The sequence below is a fragment of the Harpia harpyja genome, chromosome 8 (assembly GCF_026419915.1).
Source record: "Harpia harpyja isolate bHarHar1 chromosome 8, bHarHar1 primary haplotype, whole genome shotgun sequence".
NCBI classification, from domain to species: Eukaryota; Metazoa; Chordata; class Aves; order Accipitriformes; family Accipitridae; genus Harpia; species Harpia harpyja.
In genome coordinates, this window is record NC_068947.1 from 16,847,334 (window position 1) to 16,863,882 (window position 16,549).

The following is a 16,549-nucleotide window of genomic DNA, read 5'->3' on the forward strand; positions in this document are numbered from 1 at the left end:
AGAAGGCAGCAGTTATGTCCTCTGTCATGCATTTAGGTTGTTCCTTTTGTGACCCTGTAGTGGTTCATTTGTTTACAGCACAGTACATAAAAAGAACATGGATGAACTTAAAAGCGGGTATTATGCAGCTTGTGGCTGACTTGAAAATTCTTACCAGACTTGAAGTATGACTAAGTAAGTCTTCAGATAGATAACTATGTTGTCTTGGTATGTTGCCTAATCACAAGTGATGAGATTAGTTTACAAGGAAACAACCTCATGAAGCTTTTGGAAAAAATATTACTGATTTTTCATTCTAGTCTGGTGTATTCCTGGAAGGTGTAGAACAGCATTACCTCAGATAACCCACAGCTCTGTCAGTGACCAGGGTTGTTAACAGACCTAAGTAACTTGAACAAGTCATTTGCAAATAAACAAGCATATTTCTTTTTTTTTTTAAACAACTTGTATCAAACCCAGGAAAAAAAGTCAAATAAAAACAATCTTTTTAGTACAGAAGTGGTTCATTTGTTCTTTGTGCTTTATTAGACACCTTCCAGACCCCACAGGATTGTGATGTGAGGCTTAACTTGTAGTCTTCTGCTTCTGCTTTAAAAGACTCACTCAAAACACAACCCTCAGTCAACTTTTCATTTGCAGGACTAATCTGATAGTCAACAAGAGATTTTAGTGTCTAATAATTACTGATACATGTTATATAAATTCTGAGCAAAATTATTTTAAAGTTTGTTTTGCTGTGACGAATGATTGTCTCACTGCAGGAGCAGAAGATTAATGCTTCTCACGAATGTGTTAGGAGGCAGATATTAGGAGACCTTTCTTGGAGCAGTTCTTTGCACAGGTTCATGCTGAGGAGGGTGAAGTACTATAAAATTTCTTTTTAGGCTGCCATTTTTATCCAGAGGGAAGAAGCTGCCATAGAAAACCACACATACTTAAAACGAGTCAGAAAAACATACTGGGGTAGATATAATAGATGTTGAGTGCTAACATGGACTTCACAAATAAGGCAACAAAATAAAAGCCACTATAAAAGTAAAGTAATTCATGGTGCAATTATTCACTTACTGAAAAATTCCAGATTGTACTACATCCTACCATAAAGTGCTATTATTTCTCAAAGCTTTATTTCAATGTGGGGTGGGAAATATGGTGATGTTAATATAACCATTTTATAACCATCTGTCTGTCTTCAGGCAATTTAGTGTTCATTTCCCTTTCACGTTCCACCTTTTAAGTCTCTTTGGCAGAACACAGTTGCTGTTGTAGCACAGCAGAAGCCATTTAAACAATGGCTCAGGGTCCACGCTATTCCCAGGAAGCAACATCTTGCTTAGGATTGTCAGTGGCTGCATTTTGCCCAGAGCTCGTCTGTCCTGCCAGCAGCCACAGGGCAGGTGCTCATGGGCAGGAGCCTCTGCAAGAACTTGGTACAGGCACCCTCACTAGGGTGCCGCTTAAGTTACTTCACTGTCACTGGAGATGCTGTGTGAATGAGCTTGACCATCCAAACTGCTGCCACAGGCTTGGCTTCCTTCTCCACAAAATACAACAGATAAGGAATCGTGGGGATCATCCTCGGCATAGTTGTCCAACATCTCTAAAACAGGCATGCTAGGGTCCTTCAAATACTGGAAAAAGGCATAAACAAGAGTTTAGATATCTATCCACAGAACAGATGTATTAGACATTACAGCAACAGAGCAGGTACCACCACCTATAGGCAAGTTGCTTCAGACTAGAATTCACAGTGAGAGCTGCTAAATGTATATTCTATTCTGGATTTCCTTGAAACTACATCAAACAAGGAAAAAGTTAGTTTTAAGGAAAAAGTTTCCCACCTTATTTCTGGGGGGGAGGGGCAGGAATATCAATCATGCAAACATCCATTTAAGTGAGTTAAAGCCATCTGCATTTCCTGATTTTTTTAAAATAAATTTTGGCCAATATTCTTTTCATGTCAGTTCAAGCAAATTCCTACTAGTTAGTTAAGAACAAACCACAGAAGAAAACACTTTATTACACTGCTGGGGACATATTCTCCAACTGCAGGAATCTAGCAACTGACAGCTTGTCTAAAGCACTGATGGCACAAACAGTATCTAAGATTCTGGTTTGATCAGTGTCAGGCAACTCGGATCTGCATCTTTTACCATTACCAGAAAACTCTAGTGGCATCCTTCTCTTGTAGTTACTTTTTGCTTTGACTTCCCCTCTGCTCCCCTTTCCTCCAAAATTAAGCCATCAGCTTTACAATGAGTGCATAAAATGTAGGCCAGAGAAAATGCTTTCTGTTCCTCCTGCCACCCCCGTATACTCTCCTTATCACTAAGCTGATCTTGTATTTCACAGAGGATTGGAGCCATCCATCACTTCATGTACTGAACCAAAAAATAAAATCTGCCATTAAACACTTTTATCCTGAGTAAAAAAAAAAAAAAAAAAAAAAAGTCCAGAACACAGACACCTTCACATTGTTAAAACATAGCTTGTCGTTTTACTCAAAAGCTTGTTCTGTACTGTAGGAGGTGTCATAATCTAGCTGAGATGGGACCACAGCTCAAGTCATGTCTGTTGTGGGACAAAATGAACCTTAGTTTCAGTTAAGGCACTGCTTTCTCTGTAATCATAGCAAGGCTAATGGGCAACAGGATTATTCTTTCAGGTGTATCAAAACCAAATGTTTCATATGGGAACCTCAAATACATCCACTTTAGCAGATTCAAGACATAAATGAACCTCAGTTTGACTTTGCTCTGTGAAGGCGTTTCTGCGGTAGAACTGTTCCCTACAACTCAAGACTCTGAAAGCTGAGATCTTTCTGTAAAAGAAGGAAATGTAATTTTTCTGAAAATGTAAAAGATTTTTAAAATAATTGGTACTCTGTACTCATGGGAAGTGTTTTACAGAGGAGAAGCCTCAGGCTGGTTGATCCCTGTTAGAAATACACATTTTCAAAATTCTGCATATATACTGATTTTCCTTCATTTCTTATCAGTGTTTTGCCCAAAACCAGGCTCACTATTGTTCAAGAGTATCTACTTTTGCCGCGTATTTTCCAGATTAATACAATTACTCCAGAACACGATGATAGACTCTATTCTTGCAAGTCCTTTGCGTGGAATGCTGCACTATTTTAGTATACTGTAAAAGGATTTTTTTTCTCCTACATGAGATACACTTCTTTTGATACGTGATACAGCTGTCTCCACTGAACCCCCATGAAACGGTAGCTGAGGCAGCATGAAGAGAGAAAATTATTTACTCGGGGCTCTGCAGAAAGTCTGGGTTCCTTCACCCATACGTCTATAAAAATCTGGAAAAACAGCTCCACAATCACAGAACTACCATAGTAAAATGGACTACTCTGACATGCAGATATATACAAAGAAATACACCTCAAAGCACTGCAAACAAATACAAGCTTTTAAAAATATAGAATGCATGCTGAACAAGAATTTTTAAATCAAGAACTTCACATAAAGACTACTTCCTGTTTCAATACTAAAAAGAGGAAGATGAACAGGACTGAAACAATATCGTTTAGTACAGAAATGTGTGTGAGCTACAAGGAGAAAAAAAAGTCCCAGGATGACTTTTTCATCTGAGTATTGCTAAACCTACAGGAAAAAAAGAAAAAGCCCAAGAGCATTCCCCTAGGTAGCCCTTAGTCTTCATGTCAGTCCTTGCTCTTAAAACTATCAGTGTTCGCTTTTCCATATTTGATTTCTAATCAGAGACCTAGGTCCCAAGTACATGTTCTGCAGCACACAAAAGCTTTTTGCTTAAAGTGAGCAACTGTTTCAGGCCTGGTGACTTAGATAAGCAAAGAAATGGGTGGACAAGGGGTAGTCAAGGAACAAAAAAAATCTTACTCAGGTTTTGTAACAGGATTATAGCAGCATTTGTATCTTAAGGCAGAGAAAAAAATAATTCAATTGAGTAAAAGAGAAATAAAGTGGGACATCACATATGAGAAAAGTAACAGTTTACACTAAGTCAACAGTTTTTTATATCTATTTCTGTTATGCAACAACTAGTTTTGTTCATATTCACTCCAAGATCATCACTGTCTTTTACAGGGGGAGGGGGACAAGGGGGAGAAATATAAAATGCCTATACATACCTCTTCAAAGTGTGATGGGATTTCTAAAGGTGGCCGAGACCAATATTTAATTGTTTTGTGGTGTCTCCACAGAAGAAAAAAACCAACTGCTACCAGATTTACAAAAAGTAACACCAACACAAATATTAGTATAATATATCCAGCTCTGGTTGCCTCTGAAAAAGAAAAAAACAAAAACCATATACATATGGCAGGTTCATATTTATACATCATCAAAGGTAAAACAATATACAGTAAGCTGAAATTTACTATACTTGGTAATCAAAGTATAATTTCCAAGGCTAAGTTCACAACCCTACTATAGATGCACTTGAAACACCTGTGTTGAGAAGTAGCTTGTTTTGTGATTCCTTGTGGAAGTCACCAACTCCCATGAGCTCCTGTCCCTTAATCACACAGCCTAAGGCAAGCTACTTGACACACTAGCAGGGCAAACGCAGAGCTGGAGGAATCCCTGCTGGTGGGCAGGGGGCAGGCGGGGAATGCAATCTGTCCTTCCACCCTGAAGTTGCCAGCCAGGGCCATTAATGCCAGGGGCTTCTCTTTCAGAACATGCACCTCTCCAGCGAAGGAGCATCACAGACTCCAACATTACAGCTCAGGGGCTTGCAATCAAATACTCGGTCAATACTACCCAGGAGGTCAGCTCCCCTGGGGCTTCAGAAACTGTGTAAGCAGGTTTCATCTACACGTCTTCCAGTGTAGCATGCTAAAGATCGGTTGTGCCTGTGTGTTGGTGGTCACACGGAGAGATTCAAGAGAGGGACAAACTCCATTATCTTGCACATGCTCTCTCCTCCCCTCACCCTCTCTTATCTCATACAAAACCATGCAGCTCAAAATGCAGAGAAGGAAGCAGGTCAAAGAGGAAAGAGATGTTCCTGTCCTGCAGGAGGCAGTGGCTGAGGGAGAAGATTTGCAAGAGTAACACCACCTCCTTCATCAATGACTTCCTCTAAAGACCAAGTATGTGTATTTTCTTTCTTTGCATATTTCTAGAAAGTAATACCCATAGTGGTATTTATGGAGGAAAAGGATGAGGGGAAAAGTACAACACAGGCCCTCAATTACTGACCGAAAAACTCCTTATTATTTTGCCATTAATGACAATTGTGAACTACTATAAGTGGTGCTCTCTTAGCACTCCTGACAGATACGCGTATGTAAGCGACCAGTTACACGATCTAAGACTCGTGTATTACGCTCGTCCCATTATATACAAAAAATAACAAAAATCAGGTTTATACCACTAATTTTAGTTCTGTAACACTCTGGGACGCTTTGCAGTCCAAATAAATGGAGATCTGAATGTGTCATCAATTCTACTTGAATTTCAAAACAATAAAGTGTCCATTCCTTTAGACTTTTGATTTTGAATAGTGTACTGCTCGTCTTTATCGCCTGTTTAAAAGACACACACAAAAAAAAAGTGTTACTGTAAAAAACAGACCTGTCTTCAACACAAATCCCCTCCCCATATTTACGTTTCTCATTCAAAAAGCACAGATTTTATTCTTCATAATTCAGCCTTCCCAAACAAGAGAAACAGTGAAATATATTTCAACTTTCCTACTTGAATGTATTTGAAATTTCATTATTTTTAAACGAAATTAAACCTACACCATTTAAAACCATCTGTAAGGGCATGAACAGCAGAGGCATGAAAACTGATGCAAGGTCTCATTTTATCCACAGTATGCTGCTGGAGGCTTTGACATAGCTCACTGTGACGGTGAGCACAATACAGGAAGGGGGAGGGAAAAACAAGCCATGGGAAGTGTCTCCACCATTAGAGGAAGCTGACGGAAGTGTAGTTCAGTGAAGAGCTTCCACCATCTCAGCTCCTTCTACTGAAGAGGAAAACAGCTGATAGGCAGTGCAAAACCTCCACAGTCTCCACACGGCCACCATAGTCTTTTGGGAATTTTTAACCTGTAAGGGGCTAGGATAAGGGCCTCAGTGAAGCCTACAGAAGCATACAAGAGTGACTTCTTGCCTGAATCTCAAACAAGAAGGTATTTTACATAAGTCAGAAAAATACACATTGGTGCAAGAGAGGAAGGAAGTGGAGGCATTTCAGATTTAGCAAGGTCTTTGAAACAAAAGGGTTTTTTTTAATATATTTTTTCTGCTTCTGATTTTTAAACATTTGACTTTAGAATGACGTTCTTTTGAATCTTCCTCCTCTTTTTTTTTTTTTTTTTTTTTAAATGTGATTTAATCTCTCCCTGCAATGCTGGCCTGTCCAGAACATAATTACCAGGGCCCCAGACAGCAGCATAAGCACATGTGACCAACACCTCTAAGTCTCAGTACGAACAGGGACAGCTTATCCCAGCTGTGTCCAGCATGTTTCTAATAACTGTGCCTTTCTCTGCCCTAGGAACAGGTGACATCAGGCCAAAGCAGCCTGTTACTGAAGCTGCCAGCACAGACAAGCCCAGCACAGGAAAGGAGGAAGGATATTTCAGAGTTTTCAAAATTGCCTAAGGAAACTTTGGAATCTAAATGTCATTTTAAAGCCACCTTTGACACTTTGTAGATTCTCTCCCTTGATCTGCAATGTGATTTAACCTTCGTTTCATATGAAGGAAAAAAAAGATGTTTTTGAAAGTTTCATAATACATGCAATACTTGTGCCAAGACTAAATTAACTTTTTTCAAGACACCAAATGGTGACCTTCACTGCTAGAGAAAAAAAAATTACATTAGTTTTCTTCCCCCACTTCTGCTGTTCTGCCAAGAGACACCGACTTATATCTCTTAGTCAGAAAGGCATTATGAACAAAATAAATTAGAGAGAATTCTTACTTTTTTAGTAGTACTTGTGTTCTCCCAGTAGGACACATGATACTGAAGAAAATCACCTGCTTCGGATCCAAAAGGGGGTGTGACACTAATGAGAAGCGAGTCAGAGCTTTCAGTCACGCTGTTCACTTTAGGGGGCCCTATAGTAGCTGAAAATAAACATAGAAAGATCAGTGAAACTCTGGGATGCAGAACAGCTCATCATACTGTCTTCAGCTTTACTTAGATACTCTCAGCAAACATGCTAAATATTGACAGCTTTTTCTCAAGAAAAGGAATACAACATTTTCTCATCTACTTACTGCATTTAAGATATCTACTTCATTACGAATCTAAGGAAAAAGACTTGAAAGCATAAGTGAAACTAGGTAATTAAAAAAAAAGTTTCCTGTTAACTTTCCCTGGAAATTCAGTAAATATTCACTAGAATGTATCTGCATTTATCTGCAGTTAATGGTGATACAATTTTTTTTTTTTTTTTCCTTCAAATAGCCTGCCACATATTCCATGTTCTCTAAAAAACACAGTTTGGGTCAATAGATTGGAAGAGGAATAACTAGTTTCCTCCTCTTGCTTTGATGTCTCCATCTGTCCTATAGGGTAAAGATGATGACTTCCTTTTGTGTCATGAAAAATACTACATAAAGTACTATCAGTCCTAATACAAGAGAGTTGTGTGATCACAGATCATATATGGTCATTAGTCATTTATCCTTTGTATCTTGACTTCTTTTACCAGTTAACTTTATCAGCATTTGTAAAGCACTTCAGGATCTCAAAAAACCCACTCATGCAAATATTAGAGTAGTTAACAGCTGCTTGCATACTGAAGTGGGGTAATTAGTAAAAATCAATCCTTGCATGCAATCATTGCTTATTGTACCTCAAAAATTCCAGCAGGACCTACTCCATCCACTGTTACTTTAGAGAAAACTGGCCCCCATGATCTTTATATTGATAGAGAAATTTCAGTTTCTTTCTACTTCCTGTTGCTGTACAGCTGCAAACACCTTGTTGTGTGTCCTCGCAAATTCCCGAAGCTCCCCTCTCAAGTGGGAGAGACCCAAACATTAAAGGAAGAGAACAGCCTGACTGAGTAGCCCATGGTCTTGCTGTCTAGGAACTGATCTTGAGGGCAGTCACACAAGAATGATCACATAATGTTCCTCTTTCTCCCCCAAGACACAGACACACAAACCTCTCTCTCCCACACCAAGCCTCTCCTTTGTCTTGTATTCCCATTAGCCAAGTGCTTTCCTAACCCCCAGAGGATCCCACTCCCAAACAATCCTGCATCACAAGCTATGGATACATCACTTGTAATCTTCAGCTAGGGATTTGGGTAGTTCCTCATCCCCACACTCTTTACCACTAGAGAAAATCCAAGATTTAGAACTGAAGTCACCAGGGAAAGTATCATACTCTTTGCAGCATGGACCCCCACTGCTCCTCACAAGGTATGGGAGAACTTGAACTAAAGAGTTAATATATCCATTCCTCTGCTTCGTTATCGTTTTAGAGGTATTTTTAAACTCACCATCTACTTTCTTCTAATCCTGAAACCAATCACAGCAAGGCAAAGAGCAGATCTCATAAATGTGTGAACAAGCACGTTGCTGTCCTTTAACAGGATTTAAAGTGTGCCTTGACCCTTCTACAATGCAGTCAGGACAGTTTATATTTATGAGAAAAGGGATCTGTTCAATAGAAACAGGTAGTTTGTACTCAGGCTACCACAAATCAAGGGGGGTGTATGGGTGCATGCGGCAGTGCTAAGTGGGGAAACAAGAAAATGGAAAACTCTCTAACATAATATATGTCATAGTTTTTATAAGACTTAACCACCCAAGGAAACTCCTCTGTTCCTCTTTCGATACCTGTTGAAAGAGCGCACTGCTAACCCTACTACAGAGGAGCTGAGTAGTATCAAATCCCTAGTGACACACAGAGACATTGTAGTCTTTGTTAACTAACACCTACAATTCTCTCACTTGGCTTTTGTACATAATAAAGTCAAAAAAGCCTAGAATGGACAACAAACATTTTTTTCAAAGAAATCTCCTTTGAGAGAGACACACTGAAATCATAAATAGCACTTACTGTTTCTCTCTGCCACAAATGGATCTGTTTCCACCCAGTCAGAAGTCACTTGCCCTAGCTCAGCCCTCACACGCAAAACAACAGTCCAGCGCCGCTCCTTAAGTGACCAGGGGAAACTGCATTCAGTCTGGGTGATACGGGTGCAGTTCATCTCATCCCACTGGTTAAAGGCACCTCTGCAATGCAAAACAAAGGACAAATATAGCATCAGCAGAACAGCACAACCAGCTAAAATAAAATCCCTCCCACCTAGACAATTTTTGTAACAACAGAATATGTTACAAAACTACCACTTTCATGTGGGTTTAACTCCACAGCCCTTTCAGCACCTGCGTCTCCTCAGTATCTGGGGAGAAATTAAAATTAGTGAGGGAGAATTCGGTAAGGCTAAAATTATTCAGGAAACTATGCAACCTTTCTGGGTGCTTTTCAGGTCTTCAATCTTTGCTCAGTGTAGTGGAAATATCACAGGCTGAAAGACTGTCAGTCTTCAGAAACCGCTTTCAGATAAAAGCATCTGTAATAGACAACTCTTTCTTTCATTTGCTTATTCATTTTTAGGTGTTTGGTTTTTTTCTTAACCAATTGTGTTACTGGATTAGAACAAAATCAGTTTGGTTGGTTTTAGATCTATTTACTTACGTTTTAAAATGGACTGTATATAACACCAAGCCTCTATCCACTTTAACAGGAGACCACCTCAGTGAACTACGAAAGTTATAGGAATAAACCATCACATCCTTTGGTGCCGGTAAATGGGGAGAAGATTCTAAAGTAAGAAGAGGAATAAAAATGACTACTAAAGCATTTAAGTATACAGTAACTAACTTTTGGTCTCCAAACTCCATCACCATATATTACATTTTCACTGCTTTGCACGCAAAACCATTCCTCCTCCTCATTCCGTTTCTAGGTGCACTAGTAGCAGTACATTTAAGTCCCTACTATCCACAAAGCACTGAACTGCAACTTATTGCTTTTATTTCTTCCACACAGAACACAGCACTGAAAGTACAAAACAGTAAACCCCACCCAGCTCCCCCACGAAGCTATAAATTAAGGTCCACTGCCACTTGTCATGACAAAAGCTCATCTATTTCAATTGTCTGCATCTCACATTTTACTGTGTTAACGACTCAGAACACCTTCTTCCTGCTAACTTGTTTGAAAACAGCGAGGTCACTTCACTGAAACTTTCCACGAACCAGATTAAAAAAAAAAAAAAAGCCTTCTCGTACATAAACACATACGTTCACAAACACATACGGCACCATTCCACTTGCAAGCCTGAAGTTTTGCCAATTTTGAAACCAATTTCACAATGTAGAGGAGGACAGAAACCTCTGTTAGAGGCGTGCCTTCTGCTAGGAGGAATGTCCACCCAAATTCAGTCATGCTATAAACTCCTGGGGGTGAAAAAAGGCTGCGAGCACTCTCGAGCAGCTTGTCAGGAGACGAGCAACACAGCAGTGGAGAGCAAACAGCTGTGTCTCTAGTACAGGAGAAGAACCACTTCCCTGCTACCCCAAGCAGAGCAGAGGAAGAAGCCATCTATTGGGACTGGAGCATGGCCAAAGGCCAGGCACTGAGCTGGGCACAGAGGGGTAGAAAAACCAGTGGAGGGAAGGAGGGCAGCCAAGCAAAAGGCAGAGAACCAAAGGCTGGGGAAACAGGGGTGAGTGAAGTAGAGAAAGCCCGATGAGAAGTTAAGTAGGGGAGCAGCTGGAGGGAAATGTTAGCTGGCAAACAGGACAAAACAGCAGGCTGGAGAACCAAAAACCACGGAAAGACAAGACGACCAATGGCAAGGAACTGAGATAGCCCAAAGAAACAGACTAAGATTACCACAAGTAAGCTGCGGCGAGGAAGACAGGAAAAGGCAGTTATCAAATGCCCTTAAAACCAGAAAAGCATCACACTTTTAACCACAGCACTGCAGTCACTCAGGAGGGAAGGGCCCTCGGGAGGTCTCCAGTCCAAGTCCCTGCCCTGAGAAGGGCCAGCTCTGGCATCAGAGCAGGCTGCTCAGGACTCTCTCCAGGCAGGTCCTGGAACCTCCAAGGACGGAGCCTGCACAGCCTTGCTGGGCAACGGCTTCACCACCTGCCTGTCTTAAGAGGGAGAAAGGTTTTCCTTCTACACTTGACTTGTATTTATTTGTCCGTGTAGTGATCCCCTTACACCATTAAACATACTGGGTCAACAGGTCCTAAGCTCAAAGACACCCATGACATGACACGATATGATATTCCACATGGTAAGATTTCAATTTTTTGTTCTTAAGACAATAGTCTCCTAAGATACGGTTTGTTTATTTTTACACAAATAAGATCAGAAGACCAAGCAACTTAAGCTAAATTCTGTCCCCAGCCTTCTTTGGCAATATGGGGATAACGTTAAAAAGTTTCTTCTTTTTGATTTCTACCTCTGATTTTGATACACAGCACTAGACAGCACACTGATGCTGACAGCACTATCTTTCAGAAGAGACATTATGCCAGGCTCTTAACATCCTCCATGTACAGGTACAAGACAACACAAATCTTCATAAAGTTGCATTAAACCCTAAGTCCAAAATACCAAAGAACTAGTTAAGCTCTCAAAGTTTTAATTAGGTATGTTAAAAGTTGAGGCTATAAACTAGTGAGTCACTACTCACTTTTAAGTAAACGCACATTGCCTTAGGCTACAGATCGATCATTCAGCATTGCATACCCGTCTGAGATTCCTTACAGTTAGAAACGATACCTAAACTATTAATCTCTCACATATTTTAAAGGCCACTAAGTAACCTTTTCTTCATTCGAGACAAGTTTTCACTTTCCAGTCACGCAGATTCTTTCTTGCACTCTCACTGCTGGTCTGGCATGTGGCAAGGTATCTCACACCATCAGTAATCTGTGCACTCAGACATCCGACACAAACTAATTTTACAAAATTCAAGAAAGCTGTCAGAACGAAACACAAGCGCTAGCATTTTTTTTTTCTTCTTCTCCCTCTTAACAAAAAGAAAAAAGGAAAAAGCAATGAAGGACAAGGGCTGGTACATCTTCTCCTCAATCGAGGCTGCACACTGATTATTTTGCCTTATATTAGCATTCATAAACAGATCATTTCCCCTACCAGCTTCAAAAACACTGAAAAAATTATCAAATCTATGGCTCTGTAGTTGATCATCAAGGTGCTATACTGCACTGAGGAGCCATTTCTGTAGCACACCGAAGGAACGCATTCGTATTTTGGTTAGATATCTCAACTTGACAAGGGAAGTTACTTAAATTTCTGAAATCACACACTGAACTCCATAATGATCATTAGTTTGTATACCCAAAGTAACAAAATGCCCACTTCAGAAAAAAAGCACCTATATATATATGCAAGTATCCTAGAAAAAAACAAACTACCTTAGCCAGGGAAAGGCAGAAACGCCCTGTCCTTTCTGTCTGGAAGGTGGTCTCGCTGAACCGGTTCTTTTAAAGCATCTGCCAAACAATGCTCAGATTGTTTTTTCCTGATGCAGAGACTTCCTGACTCTTCAAGCCACAAGTCAAAGCTTTCACATAGCAGAGTGTGAAGCCACAAGTTACAGTGAGTGAAAGCAGCTCAGCTTGGCCTAGCCATCTGTTTCACAGACTCCATTCCTGCTCCTGAATGATTTCTGATCCCTTACCCTGCATCAGCCTTAGACCACATCATTTTGCTAAACGGCAAAAAAGAAGTCTCGGGGGTTTTGGATGAACTTTTACTGTTTTAGTGTACCAAACTGGCTTCTCATATTGTCAGACAGGCACCAAAGCCTACAAAAGGTGAACAGCAGAAGCGCATGGCCAGGTGGGGACGGGTGATGACAGCTGGCTATTCTTTTGGCTCGGATTTTAACATGTAGCATCTCCATTTGCAACAGAAGAAACACAACACGCTGTGCCTACTAGAGAGAGAGAGCGCGCAGAGGGGGAGGAGGCCCTAGGTAGAAGCCAAACACCAGAACAGCTCCCAGGGAAATCCCACTGCTGCCGATGGCATGGGACTGGGCAACGCTGACCGCAGCAGGTCCCCCCGGCTCGCCTCAACCCACCCATGGGCATTTGGACTCCTAAGTCCAGCCACGGACTGCAGGCCTGGAACGGCAGCTGCCTCCAAACAGCCAGAGCGCCCCACGGGACTCACCAGTCACAGGCTGGCCAGCCAGGTCTTGACGAACGGGAGAAAACGTGACAGCGGACATGCTGAACTCATGGAGGTACCCGAGTGCCTGAATAAGGACCACGCTGTATGCATACCTCATTCAAGACATGTCACAGCAGCTCTTCCACACTTTCCGGGATACATACTGAAGCCAGCATTGTACCAGCTATAGCTCAGACCCGACCTGAAGAGCAAACCTCCCCTACCCCCGACAAAGCATTTACCTCGAAGTCTAAATCCAATCCTACCGAAACTGTCAATTCACAGTTGATGAACGCGTGCCACATCACAAACTACAGCCACATCAACGACTTATGCCGTACCAACCCCCCTCGAGGCTGAACCCGTGCAGGTTTCAGCCACTCTCTGACAGACGCGGCCGGCTTGGGGCCAGGCTGCCCGGCAGCTGGCCGCAGAGCCAGCCTCGGGCCGGGACGCGAGCCGGTGGCAGCCTAGACGACGGCAGATCTTCGAAGAGCAGCGACCCGGGGTTCGGCAGGAGAAACCTGGCCTTGTCCTTCAGAGGGGCTGGCACAGGCGGGGTGACGGAAGGGCGAAACCCGCTACGGCCTCGCTCTCCCCACTGCCGCCCCCCCCCCCCCCCCCCCCTCCCCGCTTGCGGCCCCGGCAGCCGCCGGGGCTCCTTCAGGGGACGGGCTAAGAGGCACGGCCCCGCTGTCCCCCGCCAGCCCTCTCCGGGGCCGCCCCAGCCCGGGCCCTCGCCCCACAGGCTTCCGCCGCCTCCCGGGCCGGAAGCCCGCCGGCGAGGAGGCGCCCAGAGAGGCGCAGGCCGGGCGGCAGCCTCCAGCCCCGCGCCGCGGGCCACCACCGCAGCGAGCCCCGCGCCGCGCCGCACCCACCTGCGCCCGAGGCCCGGAGGGAGCCGAGGAGGAGGAAGAGGAGGAGAAGGGAGAGGAGCGGCGCCTGACACGGCATGGCCCGGCTGGCAGCGCCCCGCCGCCCGGCCCCGCTCGCCGCCAGAGGCAGCTCGCCGGTCCCTGAGGAGCGGGGCCGGCGGCGAGCAGGCCTTAGCGGGGCCGCCTACACACCCGCGGCCCGGCACGGGCTGCGGCTGCTGGCGGGGAGCGGGGCGGCCGCTCCGGCCCGGCCCGGCCCGGCCCCGCTCCGCCCCCGCCTGCGGGGAGGCAGAGCCCGCCCTCGGCCCCGCCTGCAGCGCCGCGGGGGGCTGGGGGGGGGGGCCGGGCCGGGCCGCGGGCTCCAGCGGCCCCAGCGGGCGGCGGCCTCCCCCGGAGGCGCCGTCTGCTGCGGGCGGGGCCCGGCCCGGCCGGGCGTCAGGGCGGGCTGTGGGCCGGCCCCGCGGCCTGCGCCTGCCCGCCGCGGCGGAAGGGGCCGCAGCCACCAGCGCCGACGGTGCGGGCGCAGAGGGTCGCGCGTGCGTTCGTGGCGTGCGGTTGACGTGAGAAAATCTTGCCATGAAGTGGTTAAAGTTCCCCAGCTTTCTCTGGCTGCATCTAGCGTAACACCAGCCCGCGGTTAAGCCTAACCGCGTACCTTGAGCTGATGCTATCGATTACACAACATCGCCATTAAAAAACCTGGAGGTGATGCCGGGGGCCAGCAGTCCTCCCAGGTGATTACTATTTCAGTAGAACAGTTGTTCTTAAATAATTCACGAGGCAGGGACCTGTTGTTTTTAAGAGCTTGGACACGACTTTGGTTGAAAGCACCATAAAGCAGAGGAGTATTTCATACGTCTCCTGAACAAAGTCAAAATACTCTCTCTTAAATGCTTCAGAGAGAAAACACATTTTATTAGTACAAGATTGGGCAGTCGGCAGAATTATGACCGGCAGGACTGCCAGCAGAGGAAACCATGCAGAGCTAGGGTACTTAAAACGTCTTTAATTAATTTTAATAAAGGGGATCTTTGGCCGCCTGAAGGCTCCCTGAGCAAAGTTTACAACACTGCCATCAGATTTCTGACAAAAGGAAAGCAGGCAAGTACGGCAAGAGTATCTTGCATTCAGAGATCCAGGTAAGGGCTGGGCAGCTTTGATTTCCAACTAAGCTTGTATGAATCACTTGATTTCACTGCAGTTCAGCTCTTACTCAATCGAAAGAGAGATTCCTCCCTTTCTCTTAAGTCCTGCATGGCCTGCTCTTATCAATTGCAAGCTTTCAGAGCAAAGATCCCCCTTTTGCTGGGAGGTACAGTAATAAAACGGGCAAGAGTCTCAGTCAAAGCCTTTTAACACTGACAAAAATTATAAAAGCTAGAAAGGAGTATAAACAAAGGAGGGGGAAAAAAAGCAAATGCTGAAAAGCTGACTGGTTGCTTGGTTGGTTGATTGTCAAAAGAAGATGGGCTAGAAGGGGATGGTAGAGGTTAAAGTCATTCAGTTATAGACTGAGCCTGTTTTCTCTGCACTTAACATGTCTGACCTCTTTTTGAACCCTTCTGGGAAGAGTGACTCAACTCTCTCAGTCAAGCAGCACTGTTCTACCAAAAGCTTCCCACTCCACAAGCTTCACTTTGGGATTTCCCCAGTGCCAGGCCTGTGCTGAGACACAGATTCTTTAATAATGATGTCTGAAGCCAGTGGAGGTATTTCAGTCATGCGCTGTTAGCGTGACTTGTGGAGCATTTCTGGCAGCAGGTAGACAAGCATGTAGCTGGGAAAGCCATTGGCAATTTCTAACTATGAAACTTAAACAGCAAAAGGGCATATCCAGAAGCCATGTGAATTTTGATGGTATCTCTAATTCATGCATTAATGAGATTTTGATTCACAGAGGAAATTAGGTATGTTAAAGAACAACTCAAAACATGAATTCTGCAGTGGGGTTTCCCTCTACCCTTGCACTGAAAAACACATATTTACTGCATTTGTTAAAGAAATCCCATAACCGATCATGTGTGTTTTCCCTTTGCCAAACCAGACAGGAAACTTTTGCAGGCTTTTGGTTTTGCTGCAGCTGATATCTCTCTTACCTTGAGCTTCCTATTAAGTCAAAGCCCAAGAAATTACTCCCTTAGAGTCTAGCAGACTCTTAAGAGGAAAGTCAAAATGACTAGTTGTGCCTTCATGAAAAAAGGGTAATGAAAATACATGGTTTTCACCATCAGTGGATGAGGGATGACTTCTTAAAACTGCTAGCTTAAGGAGAGCTGAAGAGAGAGAGGACAGAACTGAGAATAAATAATGATTTAATGAAGACAGAGAGAATAGAGAACTGGAGTCAATGCAACATCTGATCCTATCAATCATCTCCAAAAGAAAAAAAAAATTAATTAACCCAGGAAATCTGTAGAACCTACAGGAGTTCAGAGAGAATTATGTATATTGCTTTCTTTTCTTTTGAGCTTAG

At 43.7% G+C, this 16,549-nt stretch overlaps 1 protein-coding gene across 1 annotated transcript; it reads right to left on the reverse strand.

Annotated features, from left to right (window-relative positions):
• Positions 1-502: 502 nt before the first annotated feature.
• Positions 503-14,331, reverse strand: IFNGR2 (interferon gamma receptor 2). Its single transcript, XM_052794087.1, has 7 exons — positions 14,080-14,331; positions 9,677-9,803; positions 9,035-9,210; positions 6,938-7,083; positions 5,374-5,527; positions 4,127-4,281; positions 503-1,631 (listed from the first exon to the last, which is right to left on the reverse strand). Exons 1-7 carry the CDS (start codon positions 14,153-14,155, stop codon positions 1,458-1,460), a joined length of 1,008 nt encoding a protein of 335 aa, XP_052650047.1. The 5' UTR covers positions 14,156-14,331; the 3' UTR covers positions 503-1,457.
• Positions 14,332-16,549: the final 2,218 nt, after the last annotated feature.

Excerpts from the sequence above, each read along its gene's own strand:
- IFNGR2 (XM_052794087.1), bottom strand. The coding sequence starts at position 14,155 with ATGCCGTGTCAGGCGCCGCTCCTCTCCCTTCTCCTCCTCTTCCTCCTC. Across the intron at positions 9,804-14,079 it reads CCTCCGGGCCTCGGGCGCAG|AATCTTCTCCCCATTTACCG; the intron begins GTGGGTGCGGCG and ends TTCTTACTTTAG. Across the intron at positions 4,282-5,373 it reads TTACAGAACTAAAATTAGTG|AGGCAACCAGAGCTGGATAT; the intron begins GTATAAACCTGA and ends TTTCTTTTTCAG.